We start from the raw sequence: 21,749 nt of genomic DNA, 5'->3' as shown, positions 1-21,749 counted from the left end.
TGGTAGAAAAACCACTCAGTGGGTTATAGTAAGTTGGGAAGGTTCAGGTATCTTAATACGGAGAATTCCCATTAGGTCCTATTGTTGAGCTAGATTGGTCAGAAAATCACCAGCAGTGCTGAAATTTGTGATGCATATATGCTTTCTGTCTAATTATATCTCAAATCTTGACCTTTCAGTTGACTAATGACTAGCTAGTCATTAACTTGCTCAGATTAGATGCTTAGCTTGCAGGATGAGGGCAGATAATGGTCCTGTCAGCATTCCAGGTTCAACTGTGATATGGGAAAGTTAGAGTAGACCTCATATACACAAAATGCTGGAGGAACTCAGCAGGTCAGGCAGCATCTATGGAGGGAAATAAACAGTCAACGTCTCAGGTCGAGACCCTTTATCAGGACTGGGTGACCAGTCTGAATGACCTGCAGAGTTCCTCCAGCATTTTGTGTGTATTGCTCCAGATTCCAGCATCTGCAGAATCTCTTGTGTCTGGAGTGGAGCCCAGCCCTTGGCAGCAAATTTGTTAATTGGGTTCCTTCACTTTGTCAGGTCCACATTTGTTTTTCTTGGTGATTGACTGGTTGGCCTGGGTCACCAACAGGACCAAATGGGGACTCCCTTTATAAAATGTTCTCCAATTCTTCCCAATGACTGCTTGTTCTGCTTGTTGGATATCCAAAGCAGCTTTTCATCCAACTCAGTTACTGCAGAAATACAACAGTAGCAATGGTTAAAAAGAACCTTGTTAACTGAGGTATACTGCAGGAAGGCATGAGGGCATGAAAGAGGCTGTGTAATTTCATAGTCCCTCTCTCTCTTTCTCTTCCCTCACCATGCATCACACCTCAACTAATCCAAAACTAGCATTTCTGTCAAGTCTAAAGTGAAGAGAGTTGGTCAATATCTAGGTCAAAGATATTTACTTAATCTGTTACAATGTGATTGGATTGGTGGGATTATGAACCAAAAATAATTAAAATAATTTTTGCCCCTTTTTATCAGCTACAGGAGTCAAATACAGACAGGCCTTTGATTGACACGTCTCCTGTTCTGAAAAAACTGACAGATTTTGAAGAGACAATTGGAGTGAATTTTATCCACATCCGTCTCCTGGCTCGAGCCTTCACTTTGCGCACTGTTGGATTTAATCATCTAACGCTGTGAGTTGAGTGAATTCTGTTCCATCTCCACAATAAGTGCAATAGCTATCTTAGTGGTGACTGTTGATTTGAATTAAGCTTCTTTATTTTCCAATTTTACATTCTCATTCAAAGTATTTCTGACAATGAACCTGTTCTGAACTCTGCTTCCTGTCAAAAAATTAGGTCATTTAAGCAGAACTCAAAGATCATTCTCCTCCACCCCCTCCCCCCTGCAGGCGCGTGCTCAGCCTTCTCCACCTTTCTCTTGCCTGGCCACATACTCGGTCTCTCTCCTCCCCAGCCCACCCCCTTCCCCCACCTGTTTGTAGATTGAGAACTTAGAAATGGAACAAATACACTCACTAATCCTGTAATGAATTTCTCCTCTCCCTCACCCTGTGTGTTCACAGATCTCTCTGCAAGGGTACTGAGTTAGTTTGGGAATGCCTCACTGATTTGACTGGTCTATTGAATTCTCAGACTTGGTCGTCCTCTTTTCCAAGCTTTAACCCTTAAATCTGAATACTTCCATTGATCAGCACTGACTGACGCATTCAACAGCTTAATTGTTGATAACGTGCACTTAAAGGTTTGCTGAATTTTGAGAGAAGACCATTGAAGTGAGACTAATGGAATGGCTCTGCCAAAGAACCGACAGAGGCACAATGGGCCAAATAGTCTCTTTCCACACTGCATCTCCTTGATTCTTTGCAGTCAGTTCAAAATAGTACACTTGATCTATCGATACGGTTTCAGATCCCCTGTCATTCATTCTGAGAGGTCCATGGTCTAGAAATGGAATAAGAGATGTTCAGCATTTTAAGTTGCCATCAGGTAGATCTGTTCACCTTGACCACTTCGTAACTGGAATTTACATCAGTAGAACCCTTGGATTGACTTTTTCTTCACTGGGAAAGTTGTTTTTACATCTTTTCTCTGTACTCCCAGATCCCCTTGATAATGATTTAAAAAAATACTATCTCTAAGTAGACGTTGATGATTGTGTAACAACCCTGTCACTCAGTTTTGGTGACCAAACTGTCAGAAATTAATGATATCCTCATAATTTATACGTAACTATCCTCCAGTGACTCTTTATGCAGTAAAAATCCTGCTTTTGTTGGACAATGTCACAGTAGTTTCTTCCTCCTCTGCTCTTTAAATATTTGCTGTTTTCTGAGTAAACTGACTTTGTAGTAGATAGCTTTCAGTGAGTGATGCTCCATACCACCTCTTAGTAACTACTTGATGAAATGCTGTTTAAAAAGAAATCTCGTGTTTTGCAAGCAGATGCTTACAACAGTGGTAACAGTTCACACTGCAGTAGTTAAGTAGATTGGGGGGGGAGGGGGGGGTGGAATTCTTTCCCCTGATTCTCCCCCACCCCACCTGCCCTTTTCTTTGCTGTGATTTGCACCACTGGCAGCTCCAAGCATGTTCGTTAACTTCAGTCCAGAACCATTAAGCAATGAGTAAATGCAAGAGACGGCGTGTGCATATTTGGATAAATCAATTTAGTTTATGGTTTGGGTCCAATAGAAAATATATTTTCTGTATCTCACTAATTCTACTGAAATCAGTAATAAGTCATTCAGAGCTATCATACATAATCCTGATGACAGATGCCGACTGTTTATTTTACTGTCAAATAGTCTTAATAGCATCAAAATGAATTCAAAAATTCTACTGATTTTTGTACATGGCGGCCATTGGGTATCATTCTAAACAGATTGATGAATGCTTTTCTCTGGGAATTATGGTTTGATGCACTAATAATACAGAACTGAAAAGGACCCATTTCCTTGTCTGAAGGGTTTGAGTGAGGTTGTCTGCCGAGGCTGAGATTTGATGTCAATGACTTTGAATAGCTTTTCCTTGAAATAACAAGCTATAGCTGCCTCGTTAGAGAAAGGCGTGCCCTCTCCCACAAACCATGTCTCCTCTGTGAGATATTTGTGTGCAGTTTAATGTCTCTTTCTCCCTTTGAAAGGTGAAGACTGGAAGTTGGTTTCAGTCGGAGGTGAGGGGGTGGCTGGGTGTTTCAAAAAGAACAAAACATCCATGGTGAGAAAGTGCACCTCCAAGTGAACTTGGAATTGAGCCTTTATTCTTTAATGGCTAACTGTGGCTCTAGTCTGAAATGTGAAACATTGGTATAGTCAACTCTGACTTGCAAGTAATTCTCACCAATGTCTTGGAAGTGACTGAACCTACACACAGTGTTGGAACTTTCTTAACTGGCGGCTGTGTGTTTAATTTCTGTGCTTTGTTTGTGCTCACTGATTTGTACTACAGAATTGATCTCTCATGCGTGTTATAAGCATTCAGTTCACCCTGACTTAACTCTGCAGAAATGATGCAGCTGGTTATGTCTCAATCTTCAATGCTTTCTTTTAGCTGCAGCACTGCCTCTTTAAGGTTTCTATTTTGATATTTAAGCATGTTAAATAAAAAGAGTCATAGCAAGATCCATGAGATTCAACAGGTTAAAACCCCATTTCTGTAACTCGTGCCTAAAAATCTATGTTAATGCTCCAGTGGAGGACAGATGAGATGTTAAACTGAGGCCCACGTGCTCTCTCCCAGGTGGATGTGAGAGATCCATTGGCGCTTGTAAAGAACAGGGATGTTCTTCATGATAATCAACCCCCCCTCCCCCCCCTTATTTTTCCCTCAATCAACATCACAGAAACAATTTACCTGATCATTGGCACATTAATATTTTGTGGAAGCTTGTTGTGTATAAACTAGCTACAGTATTTCTTACATTGCAATGATGACTTTAAAAGTGCATCGTCAGCCATAAAATATTTTAAGATGCCATGAACTGAATGTAAAGGCACTATATGAATATAAGTCTGTATGAATATAAGGCAGCATGGTAGCATAGCGGTTAGCGTAACGCTATTACAGCGCTAGCAATCAGGGTTCAATTCCTGCCACTGACTGTAAGGAATTTGTATGTTCTCCCCTTGACTACATGGGTTTCCTCCAGGTGCTCCGGTTTCCTCCCACATTCCAAAGACGTACGGGTTAATATGTTAATATTGGTGTAATTGGGTGGCGCAGGCTCGTTGGGTTGGAAGGGCCTGTTGCCGTGCGATATAAATAAAGTTTTAAAGTTTTCAGTCTACAGTTTGGCGTTTGTTAGATGCTTTTCCGTAATTTGTATTGTCACAGGTTTCATAGTAGCACTACACATAAACTCTTATAAAGCATTCAATCTTAGATGTGTCATAAAGTTCTTCAGGGGGCTTTTAATCTTTGCAATTGTATGCTCTGTTCATTTGCAGGAATGTCAGATTAAGTACAATAAATTGAACTTTATGAATAGAGCTGTACAACATAAGATTCTGCTTTAATGGATAAGATCAGGGATGTAAAGAACAGACTTTAGATGGTTATGAAGCTAGTCAACAGTCATTTTTAATCGTGTCCAAAAAGCTCTTTGGTCCATGTAATTACAGAAACCCAACATAATTTGAGTGCTTTTCAATTTAATTTGTTGTTTGCTTAGCACTCATTGATTTTCGCAGTATTGATCTTTTTTTTGCAGGGGTCACAATCAGAGGATGGAATTCCTTGGAGACTCTATAATGCAATTGGTAGCTACTGAATACTTATTCATACACTTCCCAGACCACCACGAGGGCCACTTAACGGTGAGACACACACAAGCCATTATTAGTTAAATTAATATCTTATTAGGAGCTGAGCATTGTGCCAGGCAGCTGTATTTTTAACATCCTTGGCATAAAATAACAATTTCTATCTATTTGGATCTCGGTATTGTCAAAGCTCATCTCACTTTTTACAGCATTGAAATGTTTTGTAAATATTCTTCTAAAATAGGTCAATAAAAATATTTGTAATAAAATGTAAAATTTTAATATAAAGCATATTTTAAAAATCTTACATTGGCGACCACTTCCATTTACTTTTTTGGCATTTCCTCTTTTGTCACACTTTTAGTATTTCCATTATCAGGTCTTAACCTGTGTTTTGTTTTGCTTTTAATGGAAATTTGTTATTTGAACTTCTTGCCCTACCACTGGCCTCTCCCACCAGTGATGGTGGAGTGCTGCATCTGTCCCACTTTCCCTGCCCTCTCTGTTTTTGTTCTACAGAGATCGCTGGGCCTTAATGATTCTAATTCTTTGCTTTTAACATTGTCCATAGCTTTGTTGTTCAATTTTCAGCAAAGTACAATGAAAGGGATCAATATAAAAGTTAATTACTGGCTGAATGGTTATAAGTAAAAAGGTGCATTATATCTCAGACTTTTGTTTATTTATCCACCACCACCTTGCACCAGAACTACAATGGATCTTGACTACCCATGTATAATGCCAGAAATTATGACTTGTTTTTAACTGGCATCCATGAGTTTGCAATCCCATTATATCCCCAGTCATTTGAAATAAATGGGTGCGATGTGGTGCTTGTAGTTTTTTAAAATTTTCTTTATATTTTGTTTATCAGTCAGCTTTCTTTCTCACCCTTTGTTTTGCTCTCCACTCCTGATTTGACGAGAAATTTGTCTGTTCTGACATTTTCTGATTCAGACTCTGCTCACTTCACAGTCAAGCTGCTGTGCACCTTTGGGGGCAATTTGACAGGTCCTCGTCCTGGGTAGTGGAGGTTGTGTGTTTGTTGTCGGAGCCTTGGCAAGTTGCGGCAGTGCATCTCGACGATGGTACAGACAGAAGCCATGATGAATGTTCAAAGTGGTTTCATTCACTTGGGCTCATTTGTACCAGAGCCACAGTAGTCTTGCTAAAAAAAATCTGAAGGAAAGGTCAAAAATGCTGGAAGCAGTCAGCAGGTCACTGACCTGAAACTTGAACTCTGTTTCTCTGTCCAGACATACTATCAAACCCACCTGCTGCTTTCCAGGATTTTTCACTTCTCAATGAGAAATGACATGATGCATGAGGAACTGCTGCCATTTAGAAAATGTTAAGAGAAGACTGTTTTGATGAAAGGATATCAATCTGAAACATTAACCCTTTCTGTCTCCACAGATGCTGCCAGACTTGCTGAGTGTTTCCAGCATTTCCTGTTCTATTTCACACTTCTAGTACTTTGTTTTACTTTAATAGTAGGAAGGAAGTGGTTGTAATAGTGTTTCTGCTGGGATTGTTGTCTTTGCAGTTGTTGCGAAGTTCCCTGGTCAACAACCGCACACAAGCCAAAGTAGCAGAAGAACTGGGTATGCAAGACTTTGCTATCACAAATGATAAAACAAAAAGACCTGTAGCACTCCGAACCAAGACCCTCGCTGACCTTTTAGAATGTGAGTGCTTCCGTTGCATACATCATGTTATATAATCATAACACCATTTTCTGATCCAATGCAAATTTTTTTTTTATATACTAAAGGCTTTATTTTCATGTCATTTCATTTAAATGTTGGCTGTGGCTCAGTGGAGAACACTTCAACCTCTGTGTTGGAAGGATAGAGATTTGCTTCCCCCTCCAGAGCACAAGAATCAAGGCTGATTTTTCATTGCTCTGTTGCTGGAAATGCCACCTTTCATTTAAGATGTTAAACTCGGACCCATTCTGCCTCTCAGGAGGTGGAGGTGAAAGACAGCATGACAGCATTTTGTAGAAGAGCAGTGGGGATATCTCCAGTGCCTGGGCCAACGTTTATCTCTCATACAAAATCATTGTCAGATTATCTGACTATTGCTGCTTGTGGGAGCTTACTGTGCACTACACAAGTTTGCTCCCCCATTTCCTGCATTACAACAATGACTTTACTTCACTGGCTGCAAAAGTGACATGAAGGGTGCTGTAGAAATGTAAGGTTTACTTTCTTTCTGTGTCTCTTTTAACTCATAAATATATGCTGATTCCTGGAGCTGTGCCCAACTTGTAGAATTATATGCACACTTATTTGAGATAAATCTTACAGAAGGTTGGGCTGTTCAGAGAAAAGCAAATGCTTTATGAACCTCTGTCTGCAGTACATGAAAATTATGATGTAAAATATCTACCATCTTCCACTTTAAAGTACATTTATGGTCAAATTTTGTTTGATAGTGCTCCTTTGAACCATCTTTGTATGTTTAACAGTGTTAAGGGTGCTATATAGATGTTGTTAAATAACCAATTCCAATTTTAAAGGAAAGTATCTGATCCAGAGAGGATATGTAAGGAAATTCTTTTAACACAGCCAGCTCTTGTGATCTTGCTTGCACTGCCTATAACGGTGGTGGAAGCAGCTTCATTCATCACTGTCAGAAGAGAATTGAATGCATACTTAGTTGCACAGGGGAAAAAAAAACACAGGGCTCTGCTGTGGAAAGAGTAGTGTGGGAGTGGGATTAATTGGATCTCTCTCTCTCTCAAAGCACTGGCACATGGGATGAGCAGTGCTGTGCAATTTTATGACTTCTGCAATACTAAAGGGGCGTCCTGATGCCATTGCAAGGGCATATTTAGGATGCCACACAATGACCGTGGAGTTGAAGGGGTGAATGGGATCAGGAGGTGGTGAATCGCAAACTGAAGTGTGGAGGCTAACGATCCCATGGGAAATCTGGGGACTTGCAGATCCCGATTTATAAATTCCCCATTTCCATGCTTGATGCATGGGAATCTACTCTAAAGAGCATGTTTGGTTAAAATTTACCTTTTATGCTGGAGAAGAAGTCATTTTTAACCAAAACTCTGAACTACATCCCATTGTCATTAAATCCTGGAACTAATTACATTGCAGTTAATTGCGGCATTTCAGGACCAGCCTGACATTTCTCATGAGAACTTATTTATTTTACCAAGCTCTGGCTGCTTTGCACGAAAATCATGAAAACCAGCTGAAGGTTTTCCCCTTCACAGTGAACTTTGACATCAAGTCACTTTTCCCTTACCCTTACCAGTGGTTGACTTGAAACCCAAATGCAAAAAAAAAGCCTTTGGTGCAAATGAGTGTTTAGCAAAGAAAGTCAGATCAGTGGCAAATTCTTTGGTTGCCAGATGATGATGCCTTATCCATCTCCTTTTCCAAGGACCCTCCAAGGAAGGGAATTTGCGTTTTCCAAATACCATACAACTACAACATTGACACATGGGGGGAAAAGTCTTTCTCTGGTTGCTGGCACTAGACGCGAGTGGGTATCAACCAGCAGTTGTATTTAACCTGCAGACCAAATCAGTTCCAATGAAGATGATAGAATCAAATGCATGGGAGGGAGGAATCATTGTCTAATAGAGTGTACATGCATTTAATGTTGATAAAGAGTACTTGCATTTAATGTTGGCAACCAACGACCAGTTTAAACTCCATTGAAGCCCTACTTTCTACCCAACCTGCCAACCCCTATTTCCCCTTCTCCCAACTCAGTTCCCCAATTCCATATAAGCTATTAAAGTCATGATGCCAGTTTACAAGGTCTGGGCTTGGAATAGAAGAGGCTGTCATTTTTCACACTGTTAGCAATGATCCTGTTGGGCCCAATGTATGCCTCAAGTTCACCTCTCATGAAATCTCTTCACAGTTCCCAATGCCTGCCCCCTATCACTGCCGGGGTCATCCACAAGGTGTCAGAAGGCCTTTTTCATTGTCTCTGATTACCAGGGATATGGAGAGATGGTGGAAACACATTTAAATAATTAACATGAATATAAAATTAATGAATTTATTTAAAACTGCATTCAGCATGTAAATTAATTATAACACTACTATCAATTAAAATATTGTTTTAAAATAAAAAGGAAACTACTTTCCTTCTGTTACCTTCTCTATCTAGGTTGGTGACCCCATTGAATTGAATAGGGCCAAGCCAGATGCCCCAGCCAAGGCTGGTCTAAAGCTGAGGGGCCTAATGTGATGTGTATCCACTCCCTCACTCAGTGCGTTATGGAGCTCCTGCTAGACTTGGTGCTGCAAGAACAATCTGGCTCAGTATGTTGGCATTGAAACGATGACTGCTGTTAATGTACATATGTTCAGTATGGGCATGAGCTGACAGATTGTCTTTGAACAGGGTGTTCTTGAGGGATTCCCCACAAAGGTGTGTCTGAAATTGATCTGCTTGATTTAATCTTTTTTTGAAAAAAGATCTGTTTCTTCAATTTTTTAATACAATGATTAGCAGATAGGACATCAACTTAAGAGGTCATAGGTCCTTGGATCTTTAGCAGGTGGTTAGTAAGACCCAGGAGACATAGATTTAAGTAGTAGTAGGATTACAAGGAAAATATTTTCACTTGGAGTGAGATAGGATCTGGAACTCTCAAAATGAAAAGGTGGTGAAGGTATAAATCCTCAGCACATTGTGAACACTCCTGAACAAGGACTTGATGTAACTTGTAAAGCTGCAAACTGAGAGCAAGGAAGTGGCTTGAGTCTCTGGCTGTTTTTCATACAGCAAGGACGCAATGAACTGAATGGACTCCTTCAGTGCTAAATATATCTGTGACTGTGGGGGATTCAATACATACAACACGGTCAATGTTAACAATGTGTCATTACTAAAAGTTAATTTTCTGTTTTATTTAGCATTCATAGCTGCACTTTACATTGACCAGGACCTGGACTACGTCCGCACTTTCATGAATGTATGTTTTTTCCCAAGATTGAAGGTCAGTACATTTCAATGTAAATTCATTAAGCCTACATCTTCCTACAATTGTAGAAATCTTTGCATCTAACATAATATTGCAGATCAATTTCAGACTATTATTACTTGGAACCATAATTAGATAAACTTTTTATCACCGTTCATGAACTTAAGAATTGTGCATCTCATTTTAGTACAAGCCACTGATGTTTTCTGTCCAGTGTGGATGTTAATGCTGCTGTCAGCAGAACATAACAATAATAATTGTAAACCAGCAGTTTTCCTCAATGTACTAGTGCTTTTTATTTCCCTGTAGTGTTCTCTGTGGCAAGGTTCCCAGACAGATGCATGTAAAGCTATACAGAATTGGTCTAGACTATTTTGGAGTTACTGTGTTATCTATGTCCTTTCGCTTGATTGCTTCGGAAGATAAAAGCTCGTATGTTAAGCATCCAAAGGTTATGTTTGATGGAAGTGATAAAGTGTACAAGGTCTACAGTTAACTCAGTTGACATGCACAGGCTTTAATTTTTAATGGCCTTTCCTTTATGTTGCTGCAGGAGTTTATACTGAACCAGGATTGGAATGACCCCAAGTCTCAACTACAACAGTGTTGCCTGACCCTCAGAACAGAGGGGAAAGAGCCCGACATCCCTCTGTACAAGTGAGTTTTATTATGTGGTGCGAATACAAATGTTTTTATTACGTGAAGATGATTAACTGAAAGCCAAGGTTATAAATTTTTTTCTGCGCCTCTCTGTGCATCACCGGAATTATTACATTCCTCTCTGGTCTAATATAATTCAGTAGATTCAAAGAGGATAGTATACTGTTGGAGCATACCTAAATTGTTATTCAATTATTTGTAATTGGAGCACTTTGTGGTGTGATTATTCTGTAATATTTTGGAATGCAGTATTGAGCTGGGTTGCCTCCATAGGCCAGATATTTCTCACATCACCTTTAGCAGGTGACGATAAGAGTGAAATGGTTGTGATACCAGAATAAAACACCAACTAACCATTTATCTGTGTTTTAATGCAACTTTGAGGATTTTATCCCCTAAAAACAAATTAACATTGAAAAATGAGTAGACAGTATGCATTTTTTCCCTATTAAGGCCTCACTGGAGTCACTAATGGTAAATTGATACAGTATTCCACAGTTGTACTGTCAAACAAGAGTAAATATTTTATTCCAAATCTGGCTTTACACAGGATTTTTCAGCAAAGAGCAGAGTATTTACATATCGCAGATTTTGATCTGGAATTGTTAATTGCTGGGCAGTTCTTGTCAAACTCTGAAGCATCTATTTCCAGCATTCCACTTTTCATTCACTTGAGCCACATGAGGATCTGCAAGTTTCCACTTTACCACTCACAATTAACTATAACAAGTTCAATTTTCATAAGATTTGTTTTCCAAAACTTAGCCTTGACTGAACTGTAAATCAAATCATTAAGCTGGACTCAGTTACATGGAAATAAAGCCTGTCTTCAGGGATGGCATTTGGCTGTACTCTGATGAATCACTGTGAAATGTTTGCCCTCTCATTATTAGCTAAAACATTGTCTGACTGGAATCCATTTTAATAACTGAACATTGCTAATAGGAGCTCATTTTAAAAGTGAAACCTGATGTAAAGGATTAACCATTTCCCTTCTGCAAGCCCATGTAAGTGTGTACTTTCCAATACATTGTTATTTCAGCATCGCATTCAATCCTGAGGTCAGCCTGTGACCACATAGCCTGTATCATCTGTCTCTGCATCTTTGTTATCTCTAGATTTGAGTGTTTCATTGCTCTGAAAGCTGGCAACAAAACATATCTTAATTGACACTGTCCCATTCATCCATCACCCCTGTGCTCACTGCCCCCATTGACTCCCAGTCCAGCAACACTTTGATTTTAAATCTTTCATCCTTGTTTTTCAAATGCTTTGTGATGTTGGCTCTCCTTCAACATGAGAAACCTCTCAGCTATTTACATTCCTCCAATTCTGACCTCCTGATTACCCCTTAATTTGCATCTGTTTAAAACTTTGGTTAGGTCATATTAGGAGTATTGTGTTAGTTCTAGTCACCCCTTTATAGGAAGGATGTGGAGGCTTTGGAGAGGGTGTAGAGGTGGTTCACCGGGATCCTGCCTGGATTAGAGAGTATTAGCTATAAAGAGAGGTTGGACAGACGTGGATTGTTTTCTTTGGTGTGTCTCAGGGGAGACCTGATAGAAGTTTATAAAATTATGAGGGGTGTAGAAAGGGTAGAGAGTCAGAGTCTCTTTCCCAGGTTAGAAATGTCAAATACTAGAGGCCATAGCTTTAAGGTGAGAGGGGAGAAGGTTTAAGGGAGATGTGACTGGCAAGTTTTTTTACACAGAGAGTGATAGGTGCCTGGAACGCCAGGGGTGGTGACAGAAGCAGACACGATAGTGGTATTTCAGAGGTGTTTAGACAGACGTATGAACACAAAGGGAATGGAGGGATATCGATCACATATGGGCAGATAGGAGTATTTTCATTTGGCTTCATGGTTGGCACAGATATCGTGGGCCAAAGGGCCTGTTCCGGTGCTATACTGTTTTACGTTATATGCTTTTTAACATTTTATGATTGGCTTCTGTGTCTTTTTTCATCAAGACTCTAAGCTGTAATTCCTTGACTCAGTCCCTGGACCTTGAGCTCTCTCCTCTGTTAAGCCACTTTTAAGGCACCATTTTAAATTATATTTGATAATATTCCTGTGAAGTGCCTTGGGAAATTTTACTGTGTTCAAGGAAGTATGATGATTGACTCTTAACTGCCCTCTGAAACGATGCAGCAAGCCAGTCAGTTGTATCATCAGAATAAGAATAAAACTGAACAGACCACCCAGCATTGACTTAGAAACTGACTTTGGAGATAGCAAAACTGCTCCTAGTCGACTTGCAGAGTCCTTCTCACAAATGTTTGAACATAGAACGTTACAGCACAGTACAGGCCCTTTGGCACATGATGTGCCGACATTTTATCCTGCTCTAAGATCTATCTAACCCTTCCCTCCCACATAGCCCTCCATTTTTCGATCATTCATGTGGCTATCATGTTTGGTGACCAATCTCTAATTGGGACAGCTATCCCACAGACTTGTTGAGCAACAGCCTGACGTAGTCACCCTCCCAGAATCCTCCTTTATAGACAAGGTACCAGATTTTCCATCACAATTCCAGATTTGTTGCTTCTGTACTGATAACAAAATTGGTTTCAAGGCTTACCACATTTCAAATCCATCTTTCTGTGTTCCTGTTAAGCTGTAAATTGCTTCCAAAATGGACATTTAGTCCATTGATTCAGGGGAATATCGCCTTTTCATTTTTTCCAATTGTTATGTTTCTTGTCAGTCATGAAGTACAAGTCAGTCCTACTGCCTCTACATCAATAGGTACACTTCTGTTCTGACTCTGTCTTTGCTATTTATCTTTTACGGCTGTGGGTTGAAATAACTTAGTGCTTCATTTCAGTGTTCACCAAACTTTTTGTTATGCCCCACCACAGAGATTTATTTTATGTCCTTTCCCCACCATTCTCCACTTGATTTCCAAAACATTGAGTGAACACAGGTCATTTTGTTTTCCATATTTGCACTTCCTTCAAACATACCTGGAATGTGTTGCCTGATAGGGTAGTGGAGGCGAATTCACTGGGGGCTTTTAAGAGGGGCTTGGATGGGCGCATGAATGAGAGGAAAATAGAGGGATATGGGCATTCTGTAGATAGGAGGGAATAGCTACGTTGGCACAACATTGTGGGCCGAAGGGCCTGTTCTGTGCTGTACTGTTCTATGTTTCAACTTTACGAGACTGTCCCAAATCTTCAGGTCATAGACAAAGAAACATGCTCTTCGGCCCATCTCATCCATACTGACCAAGGTGTCAACCTGAGCTGTTGGCTGCATTTGGCTCATATCCCCCTAAACCTTTCCTATCCATGTGCTTGTCCAAATGTCTTTTAATGGTTGTAATTGTACCTGCCTCACCACTTCCTCTGGCATTTCACTCCATATACCCATCACCATCTGTGTGAAAAACTTGCTCCTCTGATCCTCTTTAAGTCTTACCCTTCTCACCTTAAACCTCTGCCCTCGAGTTTTGGATTTCCCTACCCTGGGAAAAAGACTGGGACCATCCTCCTTATCTATGCCCGCTCATGATTTTATAAACCCCAACAAGATCACCCCCTCAGCCTGCTTCCCTGCTGGGAAAACGGTCCCAACCTATCCAATCTCCCCTTATAAATCAAATCCTCCAGTCCCAGCAACATCCTTGTGAACCTTTTCTGCACCCTCTCTGGCTTAATCACATTCTTCCTATAGCATGCTGGCCAGAACTGCGCACAATACTCCCAAGTGTGGTCTCACCAACATCTTGTACAGCTGTAACATGACATCACAACTCTTGTACTCAAGCGCGCCATGCACCTTCACCACCCTGTCTAACTGTGGTGCCATTTTCAAGAGACTATGTTCTTGTTCCCCTAGGTTTCTGTTCTACATTCTCCAGGGCCTTGTCATTTACTGTGCAAGTCCTGCCCTGGATTAACTTCCCAAAATGCATCACTTCACACTTGTCGTGTGTTAATTCCATCTGTCATTCCTTTGCCTATTTTGCCAGTTGATCCTGATCCTGATTTAAGCTTGGACAGTCTTCTTTGTTGTCCATTATACTGCCAATCCCTTATACTCTGGGGATTCCTGTTATCCCAGCTGCCTATACCTGACATATGCCTCTTTTTCCTGTCCAGAGCACCAATATCCCTCATTAACTGGGGTTCCCTCATCCTGCCAGCTTTGTCCCTGTCTTTGACAGGAACATGTTGGCCATAACTCACTTTTAAAAGCCTCCCACTTGCCAGATGCCCCTTTACCTGCTAACAGACCCTCTGAATCAACCTTTGCAAGTTCCTGTCTAATGTTCTCAAAATTAGCCTTGCCCCAATTTAGGACTTTAACTTGCGGACCAGCCCTATATTTTTTTAGGATGACCTGAAAATTTGTTGAGGTTCAATTTGTGATTGCATAGGTTTAATTGTACATTTGCACTAAGTTTACATATGGGGATTCCTCAGAGTTATGAAGTGTACCTCCTCAAATGTGCCATGAATGATCTACTTGGCTTTCCCCAAGCTGTCAAAGTGAAGGTCTTATTTTCAAATGTTTGATTGTTTTTATGCAAAGGTGTGGCTGTTTTTGCTGAGAGCTATTAAAATTATTTATTGTTTTGTCAGGATTCTTCAGACAGTGGGACCATCTCATGCCAGGACATATACTGTAGCTGTATATTTCAAAGGAGAGAGAATTGGCTGTGGTACAGGTCCAAGGTATGATTGTCTTTATAAGTAGTAAGGTATTGTTTTGATTGTCTTTTATTCAGCATGGGTGCTAACCTAATAATTATTGACTAACAGTGTGCTATACCAAGGGCCAATGGAAGACGTACGGACTCACCAGGACACAGAAGGAGATCATTAGGTCCATCAGCTGTGCCAGTTCCCAGAAAAACAATCCCATCCTCCTTGCTCCTTATTTCCATGTAGCCCTGCAATATATTCTCTCTCACATGCCCATCATCTCACCTTTGATTCTTTTACCATCTACCTGTATTAAGGGGTAATATAGCAGCCAATTAACCTACCAGTACTTATTTGGGATGAGGGACAAATCTCAGTCAGTCACAGAACATGCAGGTTCCACTCCTATGATCAAGGTCGCATTGGGGTCTCTAGAGCTGTGAAGCAGCAACACTAACTGATGCATCACTGTGCTTGCACTTCTTCCCTTGAATGCACTTTGAATTGACTCCATTGATGGGGACTCGATCAGTTTGGTTTGCTTCAGCTGAGGATGGTCATCACAGGGCCAGCTTCACATCATGGTGAAGTATTCCAAAACACCACCCTTATACCTCTCCCCACCATCAGACCACTGTGCAATGCTCAGTTTTAGTTTTTGGATTCTACAAAAGACTTGTCAAAATTTTAGGACAAGTTGGTTTACTAAAAACATCAAAGATTAGGCCGATGGAAACATTATGGTGAACTCAGGAACCACCTTACTGAAGGGAGGAACATCTCGGCATGTTTATTCTTGATCCAGTAACTCTAAGCAGTTAACAGTACTATGGGTGTCCATGTTGTTGTGTTTGTATCAGGATAAGATGTTCCAACCTGTGATGCCCAATATCTTTAAAGTTACACGACCTGTTCATGCTTGTCATGCAAGCTCGTGTGTATAATGGCAAATATGTATAAGTGCTGTGGAAAGATCAGGATAGAGTTGCTTTTCATTATGAAGCCTGGAGCTACCTCCCACCTTGAACTAGTGCAGAGATTGTGAAAGTACAGTCTGTAGGGCCATTACAATTACTTGGATCCAGTGAGACAGAAGGATCAGTGATACATTTCTGAATCCAGTGCCTATATTAATGCCAGTAGCCTATCCAATTATGTGAGCACTGTCCAGAGAAAGAAAGAAAATGAACTGAAAAACTGAAAAAAACTTGGAAGGAGGTTCATCTGTAACAGATATGTGAGAGTTAGAGATAAACCTGTTGCATACTCTTATTTCAGTCCTACAATGACCTTATTAGTCTTATTATTAATAGAAGTTTGTGTGGTGTACTTTTACCATTTATTAAAGTGTGTGTGTTACTGAATTATCCATAATATGTAAACATTTGATTGCAGTGGAGTAACAGAGCAGACGCCCCACTAAATCTTCAGTGAGCATTTGCCCAGTTATACTGAACAGGCCACATTGATTCAGGAAGCATTTTTATTCTTGTTGGTGTGAAGTGTCATTTTGGTATTAGTTGGACTAAATGTAGCAAGATTTTCCAGACCACCTTCTGCAGGTAGTCAGATACAGCCACAGCTTTCCTCAGGTGATTTTGTTTAATTAGTGTAGATGTCAAGTTTCAAAGTTCCCAAGAGACTCGCACAGCTCAGCAGGAATGTAGTAAGCTTCATTCTCACCTGTTTAATGGCATGGCATTGCATTGACTCTCCCCTCATTGCTTTGTTAACAGTAGTTTACCCGAGAGGACTGAGTTGTAATCCTGGTCCACTGACTCTATGTTCTTCTGAACAGATACCAGTTATGAATCTGTGCCCATTGTAATATAAGAAATGAAATCTGATTAAAATAATCTGAAATTGCCTTGAAGTCCTAATGAATATCAACTTTGGTTTTGCACAGAAAATACTATAAAAAATATAGAGGCCACATTGAACATTCTTAATGGAAAAAAATGGAATGTGTTGCCATTCTTTATTATAATCCATTTGTGAGCTACTGATTGTAATCACCATTGTGGCAGAGAGCATGCAGTGGGACTGAGGCAACAACAAAGTAATTGATCTTTGTGGATGAATGTAATTCCTGTGTGATTTAATTTTCTTTGACAATAATTATTGATTCATGAAAAGTTACGAGAGTAAACAGGTCTTTTAAAAGTTTATTAGTTCAAGAATGTATAAAGAATCATCTCCCAACTGCATAAGCAAGAATATGGTGAAACTTAAAAAATGGTCCATCTTTCTTCAGAAAGCAAACATTAGGTACTTGCTACATTGACCATGGAGAGAGAGAAACAGGGCTTCTCTGTTTCTTCTTGTTTTTGCATAAGATCAAAAAGGGTTTGAATTTTCCACCATAATAATGGTGAAACTGCAAGTATGTGCTGTCATTACAACATGAAACTGACAACAATTTCTAGTGCAATGCATGTGCAGTTAAACGTGGATGCTGTCAGTGATTCCCTATTCCTCCAATAGTGTAATCAAGGCAAATCAGTGAATTGACAAAAACTTGCTTGCAAACTAATTAACTGTGGAAATATCTTGAAAGTGTTATACTTTGCTGTACGAAAGATGTGTGAGTTTTGAAGGTCATAATCTTTGGTTGGCTAACTCTCGAGTTGCTAAATCCTAATTTTATGTATATAGGTTGTAAATCCCTCAGATTGCATTTTAAAATGGATTTCAAATTGATTTTCTTGTTTAAGAGTATTTGTTCGTGATATTTCAGTAGCTTTTTTCATCATATGCATGTGTTCCATTCTTTATTTTGTACACGATGAAATTCTGAAAATTAGTTAATACTTGTGCATTTTTCGTCCTGATTTACTGCATGAGAATCCTTCAATTTTGTTGATTCTTCATTTGGTTGATGACATCACTGTTGCTGTTTGCCAGAGCATTCCTCCTCAAGACGAGTTGCCAGAAAGCAATTGACTGTAGGAAAGAGGAAGATTTTGACATTGATATTGACAGATTTTTGTAGGCTGCTTTCTTTGAGGCTGTGGTGGGTGTCGTTTGCTCTGGCACTGATTAAAATATCCATCCAAATATGCTGGAAATATCCAGCAGGCCAGGCATCATCTGTGCAGAGGGAGAGAGAGACAGAGTTAATATTCCAAGTCAGAAGTGATAATCTTTTCCATCATCCTCTCCCTAATACATTTTTGATGAAATGTATGTTTGATGAAATTTATGTCAAATAATTTTTGCATTAGCATTGTTGGGTTAAGTCAAGTGTTTTGTTTCATTCAATGTCAGCATTCAGAGAGAGGGGCCAGTATTCAAATAATCTAACTAATAAGCATCGCTGATTAGTATATTTTTGTTTTGGGAGTTGAATGTTGCTCAATTCGCATGGCAATGTACATGGAAGTTTTGTGTGAAGATTGCCACGTGGAAGTAGGTAGAAAACCTGAACTGAATCAGCCTTGTTCATACTTACACATATTTTAGATCCACAGATGATGTGTCTTGGGTCCAGCACTCTATATGTGCTACCAATCAAGAAATGGTACATTACTGGGACATATTCCAAGGATAGAGGAATTGTCCTGAAAGGAGACGAGGGCCTATGTCCCATTGCAAAAATGGGAAGTGATCTCATTGAAACATAATAGTTTTAAAGGATTTGGAGGGGTAAATGTTGTGAGACTGTTTGCTTTGTTGGGGAATCTCAGATTTCGGAGTCATGATCTCAGAAAGAAAGGACAGTGACTTAGGTTTGTGATGAGGAAAAACTTATTCACTCTAAGGGCTGTGGATCTTTATAATTCTTTGCCCCAAGAGAGGCTGTTGAATTTAATTAAGGTGGAGATCAATAGATGCTTGGATACTAAAGGAATTAGGGGATATGGGGTAATGCAGAAAGATCAGCAATGACATTGAAGGCCAGCCAAGCCATGCCTCTACTAATGCCTGTGGAAAGACAGGGAAGATCAAAACAACATATTACAAAGACTGCCATTGTCCCTTGTCCAATGTGTTATTTAGAAAAGTTTGGATTAATTGTATAATTCTGCACAGTCTTCCAATAATTCCTGTGGCCTTTGGAGAGGAGAAGGGGGAGGAATGACTAAGTTATGTTGCAAGTGCCTCCAGCTACAAAAGCATTGCCAGAAATTATCATTGACAAATTTGAATTGCAGTTTCACATTTCCTAATGCTGCTAGCTTCAGGAATTCTGCATTCAGCATTGAAATTATCTGCTGTGCCATGAGAGTCTTATGTGATCATAAAGAGAAATTTGCTCACTAGATAAATTAATGAAGAGGTGTGAGGGAGACAGGGCTGAAAGATTAGCTGTACTCTCTGCACCTTACATTTGGGAGCCATGATTTAAATCCAGTACCAGTAAAAGCAATAAAGGTCATCGCTTAATGGTAGCTGGCTAGTTTAGTAGGTGAATCAAGATCTGGTAGCTTAGCTTATTCTGTAAAGATTATAATTAAAGAGCTCAAAGTCATTTGCATATACATTCTTGCAACTTCAGGCTTTTAATCATTGTGTCAGAAGGGCAAACTCAGTATTGAATTATCTTTTTGCTCTTAATAGGCTGCAGAATAAAAGTCTGCTTTTGAAAAGGACTTGGCAATTGTGCAGGGCTACTTTTGGGTAATACACGGAATCCTTAGCTGCTGATCGGTCCTCTTGCTGTTGCCTCTGAGCCAGAAGAATGTTGGTTCAAACCCTACTCCAAATTCCAGGCTGAATGAGTTGTTGGAGGTGTTACCTTTCGGATGAATCATTAAACCAAGCTCCCCTCTATCTGGTAAAGATCCAGTGGGACCATTTTGTCCATTCAGGATGAGTCAGAGTACTCTGCAGCCATTGAAACGCAGCTCCTATTCTAATGGAGGAAATGTAACAACCAATGAGCGCACACCACCTCCCGTAAAGAGTAATGTGATAACGTCCAGTTAAACTGATTTATTGGTATCAAGTGAAGGATAAATATTGGCCAGAACACAGTTTAACTCCGTAGTCGTCTTTGAGATAGTGCATTGGTATCTTCTGCCTTTGAAGGAGCAAATGGGGGATTTGGTTACCACATCAACTATAGTAATAATATATATCTTTATTGGTCACATATACATCGAAACACACAGTGAAATGCATCTTTTGCATAGAGTGTTCTGGGGGCAGCCCACAAGTGTCGCCATGTTTTTGGCACCAACATAGCATGCTCACAACTTCCTAACCCGTACGTCTTTGGAATGTGGGAGGAAACCAGAGCACCCGGAGGAAATCCACGCAGACACGGGGAGAATGTACAAACTCTTTCCAGACAGCGGCCGGAATTGAACCGGGGTTGCTGGCGCTGTAATAGCGTTACGCTAACTGCTTCTCTAAAGCACCTGTATTGAAACAAGTAGTCATAGATCAGGAAGGATTTTTGTCATGGAAATCACCTGTGTTTCATTTTTGCAATTAACTCATTGGTTCTTACATGATCCATAATGAGTTGTATTTGGGCTCAAAGCGATGCAGCATCCTATCTGTGCAATCTTATAGCCAAGAGCATCAGCCTTCATTCCACACAATTTATGATTTGGACTGTTGTGCGGTGATGAAACCAACATTAACAGCTGCATTACCCCAGCAGCTTGACTGAAATAATTGTAGCTTATTCCACTTGAGACACTATTGCTTGTAGAGAACAGAGATAGTCTACAATTTTATCAATCCAAGCTGTGCAAAGGATGCACATGAAATAAAAGACAAAGAAAAACTCCAGGCCCACTTAACTTTATTCCCCTGCCTCCACAACCACTGGTGAAATGTGTCTTGATGGAAGGCCGTTGACCTGTAAAGGTAATTCCACAGATATGGGCTGACATGCACAACCTGTTCTTGTTTTAGATTTCCATCATTTGCATTGCCTTTTTTCGTAATGTTGATATTTTGGTTCCATTTTTCCATCCTTAAACTAGCACTTGCTCCTGGGAGAAACAAAATCTCTTAGTTCATGTATTAGTTTACCATTCTAAGAAATGTGTTCTCTTTCAAATAGCATTCAACAAGCAGAAATGGGAGCTGCCATGGATGCATTAGAAAAATGTAAGTAGATTTCTTTTTATTACATTTATTATACTTGTTCTACTGCCAAATTCCATAAATTTTACATTTGGACATGTTGGACTTGAACTGATAAATGAAAATAATGATTAAGGTGCGTAGGAAGCACCGTGGACCGTGTAAAGCTGTCCTCATTTGAGAGGAGTGTCAGTCTTGTATTTCCTTCGCCATTGATCTGCAGAAACAGGGTATGTTAATCATGGACTTGATTACTTGTCTATGAAGTATACACGAGTCAGCAGACTGTTACCAATTATCAAGTGACCAGTTGTCATTAGCTTTGAGTTTAATGGATATCCTGGAAAAGGTATACTGATGTCTAAAGCTCAAAATCTGAAGATGTTGATGTATCAAATTAATTAGTAAAGAAGAACATAGAGGCTGTCCAAGGAGCATCAGCATTACAATAATACAGGAGAAAATTGCCACGTCCCTGACTTGCTTATTTGATTAATTTTTTGATTGTTTATATTCAGCCCAAAGTGAATATTAGTGACCAGGTTGGTTTTCTCATGAATATTAGTCAATAGATTTGCTCATTGATCAATAATTACTCAATATTCCATTATGGTTACTGACTAGCTAGTAAATCTACTCAGTATTTCTGTCACTTTATTTAACGGTGTTTTA

The 21,749-nt window shown here is 39.8% G+C and overlaps 1 protein-coding gene across 3 annotated transcripts in view; it reads left to right on the top strand.

The window, feature by feature from the left end:
* Positions 1-21,749, top strand: part of drosha (drosha ribonuclease III) — a 106,618-nt gene that overhangs the window by 73,204 nt on the left and 11,665 nt on the right. For 2 of the 3 annotated variants that reach the window (XM_052016701.1, XM_052016702.1), the window contains exons 25-31: positions 1,003-1,160; positions 4,699-4,804; positions 6,297-6,438; positions 9,652-9,734; positions 10,273-10,376; positions 14,973-15,065; positions 21,055-21,101. In XM_052016701.1, the coding sequence (XP_051872661.1) occupies positions 1,003-1,160; positions 4,699-4,804; positions 6,297-6,438; positions 9,652-9,734; positions 10,273-10,376; positions 14,973-15,065; positions 21,055-21,101 (733 nt within the window). Of the gene's footprint in view, positions 1-1,002; positions 1,161-4,698; positions 4,805-6,296; positions 6,439-9,651; positions 9,735-10,272; positions 10,377-14,972; positions 15,066-21,054; positions 21,102-21,749 lie in introns of those variants that run through there. The other variant, XM_052016703.1, reaches the window with a different exon arrangement.

This window comes from Pristis pectinata, chromosome 5 (genome assembly GCF_009764475.1).
Source record: "Pristis pectinata isolate sPriPec2 chromosome 5, sPriPec2.1.pri, whole genome shotgun sequence".
In the NCBI taxonomy this organism is placed as follows: Eukaryota; Metazoa; Chordata; class Chondrichthyes; order Rhinopristiformes; family Pristidae; genus Pristis; species Pristis pectinata.
The sequence above is the reverse complement of the archived record's forward strand: the minus strand, read 5'-3'. Positions and strand labels throughout refer to the sequence as shown.